The sequence below is a fragment of the Biomphalaria glabrata genome, chromosome 1 (assembly GCF_947242115.1).
Source record: "Biomphalaria glabrata chromosome 1, xgBioGlab47.1, whole genome shotgun sequence".
NCBI classification, from domain to species: domain Eukaryota; kingdom Metazoa; phylum Mollusca; class Gastropoda; family Planorbidae; genus Biomphalaria; species Biomphalaria glabrata.
The window spans coordinates 20,820,104-20,837,038 of NC_074711.1; the positions used below are offsets into that span (position 1 = coordinate 20,820,104).

The window sequence follows — 16,935 nt, forward strand, 5'->3', positions numbered from 1 at the left end:
CATATTCGGATAAATCTTTAATTTAACGGGAATCCATAGTCGACCGTAGGCCTATATAGGCCTAATATAGACCTACATCAGTAACAAATTTCCCGATTTTAAGGAAGAGTAGGTTTATCCATAGTTTATCTTATATAGGCCTATGTATTATATAGGCTTGTATAATTTCACTGTTACCGAAACTGACTTTATAGATTGCGTGTTAAGTGACATATGTGCATTAGGCCGTAGGTCAGGCCATAATGGGTCGATCGACTGGTCGCATGATTTCGGGGTTTCCCGGCTATAATACTTATCAGAAACAGTTGAATTAGCGATCAAACAAGTAAAAAAAGGAGCCAAAAAAAAAAAAAAAAAAGATAATAAAAGCCAAAATTTGCTGGCAGCCTCTGTCGAAATTGGGAAATTGTGCGTATGTGCAGTGGAGTAGCAAGGTACCCGTAGGCCCGGGTTCAAGAATATCTTGGTGGGCCCCCTTCCCCAAACAGCACGAATGTAGGCCTACTGTGTGAGAAAAATATTGCGTAATCTGAATGTATCTGTACGCTTACCAAAAGACATTCCAATGCAATTTGTGTAGCTTTTTATAGATAGGCCGAATTATGTCATTAATTGTGTCTTTGAAGGCAATGTTTGTACAAGATTTGAACAGAATTAAACGACTTATAAACATTTATTCACAAACGGTACATTTTTCTGGCCTTAGTAGCAAGTCAGAAACTTGTGCAACTATTTCTAAACTTTTGCGTTTCTCGCTATTGGAAAGAATACCAAATCAAACCAGCCTGCTCTGCTGTGCCATAGAAATTCTTCATTCTTTCTCTCCGTAATTATTTACCACAATCTGGTGGAATCAACGTTGGTATCGTCAGTTAGGAGAGAAAGAGTTAAATAATTTTTTGATCAATCGAAACTGAAAATGACCGCTAAGCTGAATAAACTGATAGGCCTACAGAAAGCGAGAAAGGAAATGCATGATATGAAAATGTTTTGAAAACCTTATGATGAATTATAGTTGTCTATAATAAAAAAAACAACAGTCAAATCTCATTTGAACATTATTCAATGGCAAAATCATCTGGTTTTAAATGTGACTAAAATAATGGTGACATCATATAACTGATTGTCGTTTGTGCTTGAAATGAAACTGGGCAAAAAAGACTATTACATTATGACCATTTTTATGCGCATGAAATTTGTCATGTAATTGAGAAACAATGACATCGATAGTTCGGCAACATACGTTGGTTTTGAGAGTCTTCTCTTGAATCTTCTCTTCACGGTGGTAGGTTCATCACATTGCCTTTTAAATTTACGCTATCGTTTAGAGCACTTAAAAAAAAACGAAAAAAAAAAACAACTGTATCAACACCCCAAGATCGAGCTACTTCAGCAGCCTCTTTTTTACACTCTGAAAGTCATTTCTGGAATGACTGACTTCATTCTAGAACTTGTTCAGCTTTCTGCTTTACATATCTTTCTGCTCATTTTTCAGCATGTTTGACACATTCTTGATTGCGCTTACAATTTTGTACTGGACAATAAGCAGAACGATATTATCAAATGTTTCCACTTTTGCCTTAAGCGCTGCTTCTCGCTATTTAATTGAATCGAATATTAAGCAGCTGTATCGAATCAGGACTATAGACATAACCGCTATTGTTGCCCATTAGTATTTTTTTAAAATCAAACTCTCTCACCCTGCCCTCCCAATTGTTGTAATACTATTAATGGTTTTATGAACATACAAAGGGGGGGGGGGAATGGTATCAATTGTCTCTTTCCTGCTCTGATTTTTCGATAGGAGTTCATCTCAGGTATCAATTGTCACCTCGAACACTTGATCAGGGAAAGCCACCATGACACTAAACCTAACGGAAAGCAGTGCCTTAATAATGAAAGCCATCCAAGCCGCTGGTACAGTGCTTCTAGCTGAAAACACGGGTTAATGTTTTAAAATTAATAAAACGTTTTGGTGTAAAGTTTAGGACATTTAGAGGGAGCGTTTTGGATTCTATTTTTTTTTTAAAATCGGTTCTTACAAAAGTGCTACTCATTTTTTCCACTTAAGTTCATCCCCAAGGGCTCATGTGGGCCCCAACTGGTCATGAGTCATGGGCCCAAGAGCAATGAACTCCATTGCGCTTCTGTTGCTACACCACTGGCAAATGGGCCCCTAATGGTCGTGGGCCCGGGTCATTGAACCCCTTCGCGCCATGGTGGCTACATATTTTACATTTACAACAGATTTCTAAGATATTGACCTTCTTGCGCTTAATGGGTGATGTCATTCCAAAAAAAAATTAGCCTATATGTTATTTACCTAGCCCTGGGCGCAATGAGATTATTATGAAGATTTATAAAGGAATCCCTAAGCTAGCTATGTTATACCTCTTTCCTTTCCCCATTAGATTTTTAGACCCAAGTTCTGTACTTTAGTGGCGTGTACATTTCCTTGAGCTTATTGTGAACGTGTGGAGGTTTCCCTACTAATGATGTAGAAAAATAAATGGTCATATTAATAAAGTTTCTTTGGACCTTTCAGCCTGTATACACACGCAGAACACACACGACTTATACACAACGTGATGGTGACTAAGTGGTGTCCAGGAATATTCTTAACATATATATTTCGTCACAGAAAACGTTAAGAGGGGAACACAAAGCTCAAAACGTGTGGTTGTAAATCTGGAGCTGTATTTCCTAATTCCAAGCTGGCTACAAGCGCAGACTTTTTAATTGCATAATTTTAATCAGCCGTAAAAAATACAATTTGATATATTTTTTCTCTTTTGTGGAGGCCCCTTTGTTCTGCTCTGATTTGATGTAATAAAATTATATTTATTCCAACTAATACTAATAATGTTTTTCACGTCTGTATCTCACGCCATGTACCTAGTAATTCCAGATTACGTTACCTTAGTATTGCGAAGCAATTTTAGTCGTCTCTGTTGCATGCTGATAAAATATTTGAAAGTTGCTTTGGCATAAATCTAAAGTAAGAAAACGACTTTTGACAAGAGATAACTCATTCAAAGTACAGATTATACAGTTTTCATCTATATAACTTAGTTCAAAGACATGGCAAACCAAACAATAAAATAGATTTTTAAAAAATTAAATTACTCTTATCCCAGAAAACAAAAGGCTTCATCGGCCTCAGATGTGACAAAGTATGCAGATAACAATGTATGTAGCCATATGAATTGTAATATAAAATTTTTAACTCACTAAAATCTGTACTACAGGCTTTGCAAAGCCCCGGACCATGGCCTCCCAATATCGACACTGTCATCACAACATAAAATAACGCTATGGCACCCCTGTATTAATGCAGTGGGTACCGAGTCACACTATTGCAGACTCCTTGGCCCACCAAGGAGGGCAAATTCCACCCACTGAACAGGTTGTAAGTTTTCATCATGCTCTGGCTATAATTAAAAAAAAAAACAGAAATGGTAAAGTGGTTTGAGTGCTGGGACAATTCCCAAAAAGCCCGTGGAGTCTGGGAGCGCATGAGGCGCCCTGACCGAACTTCTTCGTGGTGGAGGCTGTCCAGGCCTGAGCAAGCTATTATAGCACAGTGCAGGACAGGCCATTGTCATGTTGGCTCATATTTCTCATGGCTATGGCCTAATTTCGATTCACGGTGCCCCCGCTGCGAGGAAGAAGAGGAAACTGTGCCTCATATTCTGTTTGACTGCCCCAGACTTGCTGATCTCCGTCTCGACAGGTCTGGGAAACCAAAAATTCTCGACCTGTATGGCGACATTTATGCACTACGCAAGACAGCAGGGTTTCTGTCCAGGGCTTTTGCAAGAGAGGATTTGAGCCTCTAAAGCCCTCACTCAAATGGAGTTTGATGATGATGATGATAAATTCACTACGCCCAAAACCATTTTAATTCCAATTAGTCATGGTTGTTAAATTAGAATTTAATAAAAACACAAAAGAGTAATATAGTAACATTTTTAAATTGAATGATGGCGCTTTAATTAAAAAACTTTAAAACTGTAATGTATATAAAAACATTTTTTTCAAAAAGGAAATTGTATATTAAATATATATGGATAAACAGAAAAATGAATGTTTTATAAGAATTAACATTGTGAAGTTCTTTGTGTCTTAACTAAATATTATATAAATATACAAAAGAGATCTTTAGCTAATTAGTATTTGGCCAAGTAACAGTCTCTCTATTAAAGTGTAATGAAAAAATAATAATTTAAGTGTATGCATAGTTAACTGAACACATTTTAAGAATTGTGATTTTTAAATGCAAAGACAAAAAATCTATACATACACTGACTTACAAGGATAACAAGTTTGTCAGAAAAAAAAAAGGAAATGGAGATGCCATTCTTGTTGTGGTACATACAATTAAAAAAAAATTTAATGTATGGGAAAAGTGTGACATTATTGCTTGAGAAGGTCACTAGAAAATCACTGCTACAAAAAAAAAAAAAAGAAAAAGAGTTGAAGAAACACAAGAGACCCTATCTGCCTGCAAGCCAAAGTAATATTTGTGCTTTTTATACTAATGAATATTATTACATCTAAAGGAAAGTTATTGTCTCAATAAAGTAAATTCTCCAATGTTGATTACTGTAGCATTAAAAATAAATTCCTTAAAACAAATTATTTCCTATGTTTATTTAATGAAAGAAGATTTAAATTGAAAGTCTAAACAATTTAAATAAGTGTGAAATGTAGATGAGATCAAGTTCAAAGTTAGGTAGAGTAAAAATTTAAAAAAAAAAGACAATATGAAGATCTACATGCTAATTCTAAATATTTTTGAACTGTCTCTTTTTTCTTATTGAAGTAATTAATTAAATGCATTATTTTAAAGAAGAGGATAAGTACTTGTTAAGTACATTACTTATTAGAATGAACTTTGTATCCATACCTCTCTCCCCCCTTTTAAAAAGGATTATGTTTAAACAGTATATCTTAGAAAGTATTGGCATGTATGAAAGTCAATTTGTTTTTTTTTAATAGTTTAGATATTCCAATGAAACTAGATGCTTATGATTTACTTGTTTTGTATCTACAGATATTTATATATAGCATACTTTGTATTGTGCTATATATGTAAATTCAGGTTAAAAAGAACAATGAAGGAGGAAAAAAAAATCGTACTTTCATGAATCATGCACTATTAAGCATGAACTGGTTGGTCAACTGATATATGCCAAAGGCTGTCATCACAATGAACCCAGGTTCCAAACTATTATCCAGGGAGGTTTGGGCTAGGTGACAATAATCTTCTCTTTTCTGAAATATTATATTTTTATTTCTGGAGATTTGAAGCTTTTTAAAGATCAATTAATGCACACATTATTTTATTTATTAAAAAATGTGTAAAAAAAAATTAAAACGAAATAATAGTATTTCATCTTTATTTAATTTCTGACAGAAAACTCTGAAAGTACAGAAAAAAAAAATTCTTATCATTATCACAGAGATAGAAATTTTTTTTTTTTTACAAAGATTCTAATTTAGCAAAAGAATTTTTCAATTTTCTCATAAAGAATTCGTAATAAATTTTTATAAGAAATATAATATTAAAAACAAAATGAAATTTTTATATTAAATGTTCAACAAACAATATTGAGCAGTTTATAAACCAACTGCCTAAATATCATGTATAAGATAATGTACATCTTGTTCCAATTAATGTGCTGGCTTGAAACACAATATAAAAATAACCATTTAAAATTTATAAGGGATTCAGATGAGATTCTACATAGTGGAAATTGCAAACTTCTTTAGAAAACCTATGTACTTATTAAGTGTGATCTTCTCTGAGTCATGTCATTTTAGTATAGATTTTCTTTTTTTTTTAATTAAAAATATTTAATGAATTATACATTTGCATTTAAAAAAAGCATTGAAACTCTTGTCAAGATCACAAATATTTCTATAATAATAAACTTTGACCTAGGATGGTAAGAAAATATAGTCTCTGTAAAACATATAAGCTCTGATGCTGATTCTATTTCTTATTTCAACCATTTAAACAATATAATGTTATTAGATCAGCCAGGTGAAATATACCTCATATTTTACAGTCCCAGTAAAAAAAAAATCTTACCTAGGAATTATTTTTTTTTACCAAACTAAATTAAAAAAATGGGTCATAAGATGCAATGTCCATAGAGAGACATGCAGCTATGAAGCTCATTAAAAATGTGGAAATCATAAAGAATATATTCAATGCTTATTTCAACTAACAGTTAATTAGCACACTTTTGAAAATATTGCAGTTTTGAGTAAAAAAATAAATATTTTATTTATACAGTTTTAGTCCCATTGTATGTTTACTTCATGTCTTTGGCTTCAAAATTTGAGAAGTGGAGCAGAAAGGATTAATTAATGGCCACTTGCAATCAGTGTTCTCTTTAAAAAAAAACTTTGTTAAAGCCAAAGCCAACACTTTGCAGTTTAGGTAATAAATTAACAAGCAGCATAAAAAGAATTCTCTTAATTGCATTACAGATAGAAGAATTATGATAACTACATAAATATTTTAAAAGAAAATGTGATAAATATTTTTATGTACAAAACTGTAAATGTGTTCTTTTGTGTACAACAAGATTTTTTTTTACAATCAATAGTAAATAATAAGGAGCCAATATTTTGACAATAATGAGAATAAAAGAAAGTTCAAAGTACAATAATATTTATCTTCTTTAAACCTTGCATTAATACATAGATTTAATATGTTATTTTATAAACAACTAACAATCATGTGTAGAACTGAATTAAAACTAATAATTTAGATGTTAAATATCAACATGATGGTTAAGCCCCTTTTGACAATTCTGATGCTGCTGATCGCAGTAAGTGTAGGAGAGAAGAACGCTGAGCTTGGGTACCTATAAACCTAGTTAAAGCTTCAATAGTTGTTCCACCAACAAGTTCTTGAACTCTTTTCACAAGCTCTGCCTTTTCTTCATCAGTCAGATCTTGCAGCACTTCGATAAGTGATTGGTAATCATCACTCATTCTATAACCGATAAATGAACCTAAAATGTTATATAACAAAATTAGTTGATAACTCTCTTTAATGAAAGTACATCGTCCTCAAGCTAACAGCTAACTACACCAGAAACTAGAAAAGTTGACTCAAAATTACTGAGTTCAAGTTAGTGAACACAATTATTAATTTAGGAGACTTTGTCTGATGGTGTTGTTTTTTTAAAAATTAATTTTGAATAGACTATAAAATGTATTATGTAATGAAATACCCATTTTTATTTTGGCTCTCATTGCCAATAAATAATGAGTGGAAATTTTGTGTGTGTGGTATAGCAGGTATCAACAAGCAATACTGGTATATAATCCTGTTAGGTAGTAGGTGAAAAGTAACTGGGGTTGACAATTCGACGAGCCATTATTGTGATATTAATTTGTTTCATGCAACAAAATGCTGACATCTATGACATGTAACGTTCTTGGTCATTAGGTCCAAATTAATCTACAAGGTTATAGAAGCCACAACAAAAAAAAAATGAGGTAAAGTTTACCAGCAACACCACCAACCATAGCTCCAAATGGACCACCAACTACACCTCCTGCAATAGTTCCAGCAGCTCCCCAAGCAACCTGTTTAAAAATACCTGTTTATGATATTAGTATTTATGTTAAAACATTGCTGAATAAAACGTTAAAGATATTTAATTGATAAATTTATTTACTAGATGATTGTCACATTAAAGAGGAAGCACTAGGCATTAACCTAATCTTGAACCTGTTTACTACAAAAAATACTACTAGTAACTTTGTGCAAATTTAAAAGATAAAAAAATTATCTGGTGATGTAAAACAGACTCAGATAAATTCATATTGGTATAAACTTTTTATAAGGTGATAATGAGCCCTCAAAATATATCTAGATTTAAGAGTCTTTTATTATTTATAAATAGTATTTAAAGAAAAGTGAAGGTTTAAGGTTTATTCTTCAGCGATTTGATTGATTTGTTTCATTTATATTACTAGTTTGGCTCAACAGATCTATTTATGTGATTTTAGTATTGTGATTCTCTATGGTGTGAATATGCTTAATGGATTTATTAATATAGTGTACAGAATTTGTATTCTTTGATTTGTTCTGGATCCAAAGGATCCACTAAAATCTATTATAACTACTGAAGATGAGCTCAATCAAGCTTTACAATGGCTTGTTTTTGTTTTAAAAATTAAGTTATATTTGTTTTAGTATCGGTCTTAAGAATTGTAGATTGTTAGTTCTAACCCAAAGCTTCTGTGGTCTCATAGTCATAAAGTCCAAAACACTTATCCACGTAGATATAGTTAATGCATAGGGTAACATGTTATCTATCAAATCTTGGTATAGAGAAGAGAGAAAAGAGAATCAAACAATTCACTACAATAAATACTAACAAAATTATTGTCAATGTTTTTGTAGAACAAAATAATACCTCTAGCAGTTTTATGAAGCTCTGGGTTAGTTTTTAGTAAATTCATAAGATGATCATAATATGGTATAAATGCCATGCCAAGAATATTAGCTGCCATTCTTCATACAAATACAGAATCTGAAATTTAAATGCAGTTTTTTTGAAATTATTGTTCAATTTACTTTCTAAGGACGAAAATAAATATTATATTTTCATTGTACTTAAAATGAATAATAAGGCTTGTCTTCAAGTCCAAAGATAAATGAGGGATGCAGTATTTCTTGTGGCTACGAGCCCCAGCTGCAACCTACATATTTAGCCACTTCCAGCGTTGACATAACCATTTTCCGCTGGTGGTCAATTAAAATTTTTTTTTGGCCATCTGTCTGTCCTCTGCAGGCGATGTTCTTTTGGCCTCAAATGTGTATTCAGCTGCCTTTGTAAGTGATCTCCAGCTGTCTCGCTCAAAAGCCACCAGCAGCCAGATGCTCTCTTCTATGTAAGTTAAAGCAAGTTGGCGTCTAAGCTGGTCTTTAGAGCATTTCCATGGGGCACCTCTGTTAATTTGACCCCATTTCAACTCACTGTTTTTGGCATACATTCATCCCCCATAGGGGATACATACCCTGCCCAGCATAACAATCGGACTAAAAGAAGTTTCTTTATACTGTCCATAACTGCGTTGGCAAGGTCATCGCTGTTTGTAGTGTGGTCTTGCCATTGTATCATGGAGCAAAAGCATCTTTGGTGAAAGCGTTCAAGAAGTCTTAGTTGCTTTCTGTATAGTACCCATGTCTCAGACTCAGATCCATATAGAGGGGTTGAGAGAACCACTGCTTAGTATACAGTGATTTTTGTATGCAGGCGGAGCTTCTGTTGATGGTTGATGTGACTGGTTGATGAATGTAGATGTTGGCCGCGAATTCGAACTTGACGCATTCAACTGAACAATCAATAGATAGATAACTCCAGCTCATAAATTTAAAACAGTTTAATGAATAAAAAGGGCACGGTCTTCGTCATCTCTATCTACATCACAAGTCGGTCGTTCTTCGTCCTGTCCATTGGTTCTCTATTTCCGTTCTTACTTTTTAATGATCCGTCACGTCACTACGGAAGAACCCAATTAAACCCAAACTTCTACGCATCTTTCTATTGTGTCATTTACACTTTCACCAAAGATGCTTGCATTCCTCATTAATCTTCAGATTTTAAGACAAGCCTTATTATACAGTCTACAGTGATAGAGTCTACGTACAGGCCTATAACTTATTAGCCTAAGCCTATACTACAGACTACACTATCTATACTATACTTATACTAATAAAAAAGTTTAAAACTATCATAATATTCATAATAAACATAATTATACTCTACTTAGTACTTACTACACTACGACTACTAGACAATAGTAGACTAGATCAAGAATAATAATAATACTAAAGTTTGGTATAACTTTAACTTTAACTTAAAGTCATAGATCTAGATTATTCTAGATCTAACTCTAACTTCAAGTATAAGTAACAAGTTATTGTCACTTATACTTGTCTTATGTCTAGTTCAAGTCATTAATTGATTAAATGATTAATGATTATCATTAATCATGATTAATCATTTAGAATTTAGATTAATTTATTAGACGATTACTACGGATTAGTCACTCTACTCTATAAACTTATACTTATAATAAACTTAAAACTATACTAGAGATAGATCTAGACTCTCTCTATAACTCTACTATCTCTAGTTACTAGAGTCTAGTATTAAGTTAATTAAGTAGACTCTATACTCAAAACTGTATAGTCTACTATAGACACTATAGTTCACTATAGTATATATTTATATATAAATAATTATATTTTTATAATATTTACATCTATATATGAGTAAAATATGATCTAGATCTAGATCTTTTTATTAATCTAGATCTAGATTAATTATTATCTAGTCTATATGTTCTAACTATAGATCTCTAGATCTAGGTTAAAAGTTTTTGATTTTTCGTGAGCAACATAAAAACATTGATAAAATAAAATTGATTCTAGATCTAGACTGTAGTTCTAGACTTCTAGATGTAGATCTAGATCTAGTATATCTATATTGTCTATATAGGTCTGTGTCTATATGTTATGTACATAACACTAATCACATACCTATATACTCTATATTTATATCTAGATTGCTATCTATCTACTAATCTAGAGACCTTGCTTGACAAACTTGAAGTTGATTGACAGTGACTGACAGTCTAGATTTAGAATCAAGACTAGACCTAGATATAGATCTATTATATTATATTATATCATAAATATATCTAGATCTAAACTTAAACTCTGATATATTACAATAATCTCTACAATGTCAATCAAATTCAAGTCAATGGCAACCTTCTTGAGTCGAAAAAGTTTAAGTTATTCCAGTGCCAGCGATCGAGTCAACAAAATTATTTGTTTATGTCAATGCCATTTTTATGATTTTAAAAGTGTGTCTTTTCCACAATATTATTCAGATGACTCAAAAGTGGTGAGGCTATTCTAGATTAGATTTAGAAATTAGGGTACAAAATCTTGTAAGTAATGTTTATGTAAGTGCTCCTGTCCCTACTCAGCCTACTGCCTACTACCGTGGTCACTACTAGATTGTAACTAGATCTAGATCTAGATGATAGATCTAGCTACTACTACGGGCCTACTACACTGACTACACAGTCTCGTGAGTCTAGAATACTCTAGAAAAAAAAAAGTTTGCTTTGCAGCTTATGAATCATATGATGCGGATTTTATGCGTAAAACAGTAATTTGCACTTTTAATTTTTATTGAAATTATTGGCTTGGAAGAAAGCCTTTTTAGTGCAACTACTCAAATGTTTAGTCCATCATATTAAATTCATTGATAGACAGGTGACCATTACTCCTTATTTTATTTATTTTTTCCTTGACACTCAATTTATTGATAGACATTGGCCATTTTTTTGCCAGAATGGAAAAACACAACATGCTAAGAAATCATACTACACTGTAAATAAAAATTACGGTTGATTTTGATTTACTTAACCTAGTGTGTTAACTTGAATATTACTCTCCTGCGTTAAGTGTCTTGATTTAATAATGATATTCTTAATAAATTGAGAGTGTCAAGTAACTCCTCGTTATTATTGTTTTTTTTTTTTTTTTACCTACGAGGCGTACTTAGCCACTGTGTATCAGGCCAGGTCGATCTTTTACACACCAGGCACCCATAGGCTTCCTATTGTACCCTTTTGTAACAGTTACAGAAATCACAATAAAATCAGTAACAATTAAGGAAGATGTATCAGTATTAAGCCCTTGAAGCCAGAACCTGTCCTTGGACTTTTTACAAGACTGATGTTAAGTTGTTGGTCTGAAATTCATGAATACATACTTTGCCAGATTGCACTTAACTTTTGGGAGATTTACATTAGTAACTAGTAAAATATATACTTGCATATTTTACATTGACCCTTCCCCACACACCCTTTACAGTTGGTGGCCTCGTACATAAACACACTCATGCTACACAGATTAGTTAATTAGGCCTATCTGTTTATAAATACTGTTAAGCTTTAATTCATCAATCAGTAAACAGAGTTTAAAATAATAAGGTATATAAAAGGAAAAAGACATGTAGGTATTCGGCTCCGGCTTCGCTGAATGTCATATTTTACTATTCGGGAATATTCTGCTACGGCCGAATATCAAAAAGTACTATCCAGTGCACCCCTAATACATACATACATGCATTCATACATATTTACATACATACATACATACATAGAAGAATTGCTTGCTTAAGAGTATAGGATTGTTATTCAAGTTAACTTATAAATTGTTAACAAATAACAGGCTTTGTTTTAATTTTAGTGAAACACTTCATTTAGGATTGGTGGATAAGTAAGTTGGCTGAATAATTGTTGTATTCATTTCTTTTTATCATATATAGATCTATTAGATATATTTTAAATCTTTTTAAGTGTTTTTATCATTAAACATTTTTTCCAGAGATCCTCTTCTTTTATTGATTATTTACCATTGCAAGCTATTGGTGGTGCAGGGGGTCAAGGTCTACCAAAGTATGGCGGATTTGGTGGTGATGGAGGCCAAGTAATATTTGTTGCTAATAAAAAGATTTTGACCCTAAGACAAGTGTTACAGAAATTCCCACGTCAATTCTGTAAAGCAGGAACAGGGGAAAACAGCGAGTATGATGTTGTTTGATAATGTGATAATCTTGCATCTTATAATAGTAGTCTCCTCAAGTCAGTTTTTTTATTTTCAAATCAAACTGTACGTTTTATTTTTTAATATTATTTTTTAGTTAAAACAAAAAAATATATATTCATATATATAAAGAAAATTTTCTTTTGAGATAATTCTACATATGGAATAAGAAATGTGCTTCTATCTTTGTTTTTTTCTGAGTATTTCATTAGGTTTGTTTTTCTATTAGTAAGCTATTATTTAGAGATTATCCTTAGATCTGTGTGAATATCAATGGCAGTGTTATAATGCATGCAGAGGTAAGGCTATATATTAAGGGTTTGAGAGACGTTTGATTTTAGGATGAAAAAGACAAAAAGTAGTCTTGTATCTTGTAGAATTTGAGAGAAAAAAATGTGGTGGAGGTACGGGAGGGTTGTAATGTGTAAATGAAGGATAAACAAGTGTTCCGGACAATAAACCTATACCAATTATTTCTACCCTAACGCTGCATGGGTATCAGCTATGGGTGTATATATAGTTAATATGAATATAATTAATAATAAACGTACTATGTTTAAAATTATTGTTATTGATGCTGGTTCTGTATTGTAGAATAATTTTTTTTTATTTGCTCTTACAGTAGGTTTCATTTACTTGGGGAACGAGGTGAAAACTTAACTATTGAAGTTCCTGTTGGTGTTATAGTTCATTTACCTAATGGCAAGAAAGGTAACTTTATTTCAGAACAAATATTATTCTGATATGAAAATATGAATTTTCTTTTGAAATTATTAAAACATGACCCGTCCAAGTTGCCATATTGTGATTTAGTCACTTCTCCCCTTAACTTACATTTCTCATTTAATCATCATCTGGGCACAACATGGCACAACATGGCCTAAATTGTAGTGATGTGCCACAAACCCTAATACTAATACATGGCATCCATTGGGGAATAAGTCAATATAAATATAATAAAGGGAAATCGTAAGTAACACTACTGTCTTTTAGCTGTTTCTCCTTTGATCTTATTCATGTTTCCTTCGTTTAGCCTTGCCATCTTTCTCTGTCTATGTACTTTTGTTGGTCATTTAGAGTTGCCATACTTAGTGTGATCCTGCAATATCTATATTCTGTAGCTCTTTTAACTAGCCAAATATATATTCCGCTTAATTTTTCTTTTGACCTAATGTTTGTCTCTTCTGGTAAATGAACAAAAACTATTTAGATAGTAAAATCATTGAGATGTACTAATGCAGATTTTAAAAACATTTAGGGCATATAGAAACATTTCTGATAAACTACATATTTTTTTTTGTTTTGTATACTGTCTTCTTTACTGAGGTGTAATGTCACAGTGGAAAAAAATTAATTGCCTGCAGCTAAGACAATATATTTTTAAGCTGGAAGTTTTAAAATGTTATTCTTTTTAAAATCTGGGGTTTGTTTTGTTCACAGTTGATTTAGATCAAAATGGAGACATATGTATTGCTGCAGAAGGTGGTTCTGGCGGCAATGACAAGACAAATTTCTTAGGAATCAGGGGAGAAAATAATTCCATTGGTCTCGAACTGAAACTTTTAGCAGATGTGGGACTTGTTGGGTAACTTTTTTTGGTTCAATTTTTATCTAAGATATTGTTTTACTTAAAGATTTAATAATAGCAAATTCAGGTAGTTTATTTTTTCTTTCATAGGTTCCCCAATGCTGGAAAATCTACATTTTTAAAAGCAATATCAAAAGCTAAACCTAAAATAGGAGCTTATCCATGTAAGTTTTTGTAGAAACTACATGCAGCAGAACCTTCCTTGATAGCAAAAGCAAAATTAATTCTTTATTACTTTGATCATGAAATGGAAAGATTTATTTTGTCATTCATTCCATCGGATTAATTCAGAGCACGAGAAATTATAAATTTTTCTGTGTTTTAGAAAATTTAGATTGTTTGTAATAAAATTTAAGATCTAACACTAAAAACCTATTAATCTAGACACTTATATAAACATTGTATATGTATTTTTATTTTTATAGACAAATGTGATTGTATTTTTCAGTTACTACATTATCACCACAGTTAGGTATCATGGAATATGAAGATGGTAGAAAGGTTTGTGACTTAATCTTACAATTACAGACATAATGTAGATTCATAAATAGATAAATGCACAAATTGTAAGACTAATTTCCTTACAGACAATAAAGATTATTATTAATAATATTATTATTATTATAATAAATACCCTAATATAAGTTACTAGCCTCTTCTTTTGATGCCATGGAGATACACAATTTTTTAAAATGACTTCACTGTGAGATGTTCTCATCTGTGGTATTGGAGATCATGACATCTATAATAGCCCCATTATTTCCCAAACAGTTTATCCTCATACATGAGATGAGGGGAAATGGTGTAATAGATTATGGGAAAATACTTTAATTCATCACTGAGTAATAGAGTTTAAAACAATAAAGTGAAAAAAAGTAAAATAAAATATAACATATATGTTATTTATAAAGCTATTACTAGACATGTAGGTGCAGTATCCAGCTCTGGCCAGATATCTTACTCTACTATCCGGCCAAATATCTTACTCTGCCATCTGCCAAATCTGGCTCTGGCCGGATATAAGAAAGTGCTGTCCGTTGCACCCCCAAACCCAAACACACTGTGCACATTCTGTTTACATTTTTAAACATTGTTTATTGTTTATATACAGATACAATAATTAATAGTTCAAAACAACATACTGCTTTTGATTATTGATTGTTTACAATAGAGTATTGTTATTGAATGGTAGTAGAAAAAAATTTTATAATGAAAATATATGTATGTATCATACATATGTTTTTTCAAAAGTGAACTTTAAACAGAAGCAGATTTGAGAGTTGTCATTTTTGTCATTCTCAGATAACTGTTGCTGATTTGCCAGGATTAATAGAAGGTGCTCATCAAAATTTTGGAATGGGTATTAAGTTTTTACGACATGCTGAGAGAAATAAAATTCTTTTGTACATGCTTGATATCAACCCATTTCAATTGTCTTTTAAGTACCCAGAGAGATCTGCATTTGAAACACTTTTAATCCTTATTCAGGTAAATTAAAGTTTGGCATGCATGTATTCATATTGAGGTTAGGAAAAGAAAAAAACAACTTTTGTTTTCAACAAGTAGTGATGGATTTAAAAAAAAAGACAATTTTATACATATTGTTAATGCTCAGTTGTTGGTTCGTAGCTCCAGATAGCTAGTACAACTAAACGATTGTTGGAGTGTTATATTTTTAGTATAAAAGTTTAAATAATTTAAACAAAAACAGCTTGAGATGGAATATAAATCTTATAGTAATAATTTAAAATTATATTTTAAACAAAATCTACTTCACTATAAAAGCATGTCCTTACTCCCTGGTGTCTCTAACTTGTCTCTCATTCAACTATCACCCATGTGACTTCTTAATTAACATAAATTATGGCAGACCTTAGTGTGGTTTCATCATTCTCCAAAAACTAAAGCTCCTATTCTTCATTGTTATCTTGAAAACACACACACACACACTCACCATAACACGTATATGTCACTGAAATATAAATATATATATTTGCAGGAACTAGAAGAGTATGGCCATGGAATGCTGGACAAACCATCTATATTAGCTCTGAACAAAATTGATACAGATTCTGATTTCACAAAAACCAAAGATCTTTTAAATCTCATTAAAAATTTGCCTGGTGGGTTTATAGGATAATAAGAGTCATTAATTCTAACAACAAAATAATTATAGTTCTTTAAAAATGTTAATTTCACTTATTTTCCCCAATCTATTAGACTCTTTGTCAGATGTAAGAGAAGAATTCCACCCGAAAAGGTTGCCTGTGTTTGATGACATATTCACCATCTCAGCCATGAAAGGAGAAAACACGCTACAGCTAAAGGAAAGTATCAGGAGGGTCATGGATGACTATGCAGAGAAAAAGATAATTGCTGAAATGGAAGCTAAAAATTCATTGTTGAAGTCCAGTGATGATTTGAATCCCACAGAAAAGATTAAAAGTGTTTTGGTTTGAAACTGATTTGTTGTTTGTGAGATTTTCATTATTTTCTAATTGTTTAATTAATTACAAATCTGCTCAGTTTTGGTGTATTTCAAATAAATCATATTCTTCTTGGTCATAACTATAAAGGTCATTTCAATTATCATTTTTTAATGACATTTTCACCAAGAGTTAGTGTTTGTAATGAAAACGACTTAAACATTTAATATTGTGTGATTAATAATTAAAGTGCTTCA

At 31.8% G+C, this 16,935-nt stretch overlaps 2 protein-coding genes across 4 annotated transcripts; one reads left to right on the top strand and one right to left on the bottom strand.

Moving 5' to 3' along the window:
- Nucleotides 1-4,755: 4,755 nt before the first annotated feature.
- On the bottom strand, nt 4,756-10,433 carry LOC106067266 (uncharacterized). Of its 3 annotated transcripts, none has more exons than XM_056027595.1 (4): nt 10,390-10,433; nt 8,448-8,564; nt 7,533-7,625; nt 4,756-7,031 (listed from the first exon to the last, which is right to left on the bottom strand). In XM_056027595.1, the coding sequence occupies exons 2-4, from the start codon at nt 8,542-8,544 to the stop codon at nt 6,808-6,810; spliced, it is 414 nt and encodes a 137-aa protein (XP_055883570.1). In that variant the 5' UTR covers nt 8,545-8,564; nt 10,390-10,433; the 3' UTR covers nt 4,756-6,807. The 3 variants fall into 3 exon arrangements, with proteins under 3 accessions (XP_055883570.1, XP_055883577.1, XP_013081880.2); XM_056027602.1 differs by lacking the exon at nt 10,390-10,433 and adding an exon at nt 10,166-10,244 and having other exon boundaries at nt 8,448-8,562; XM_013226426.2 differs by lacking the exon at nt 10,390-10,433 and adding an exon at nt 9,815-9,960.
- A 222-nt stretch (nt 10,434-10,655) lies between these two features.
- Nucleotides 10,656-16,717, top strand: LOC106067264 (GTP-binding protein 10 homolog). The gene is made up of 9 exons (XM_013226423.2): nt 10,656-10,949; nt 12,446-12,645; nt 13,287-13,375; nt 14,105-14,249; nt 14,343-14,416; nt 14,701-14,753; nt 15,555-15,740; nt 16,252-16,375; nt 16,473-16,717. Exons 1-9 carry the CDS (start codon nt 10,785-10,787, stop codon nt 16,709-16,711), a joined length of 1,275 nt encoding a protein of 424 aa, XP_013081877.2. The 5' UTR covers nt 10,656-10,784; the 3' UTR covers nt 16,712-16,717.
- The last annotated feature ends 218 nt before the right edge of the window (nt 16,718-16,935 follow it).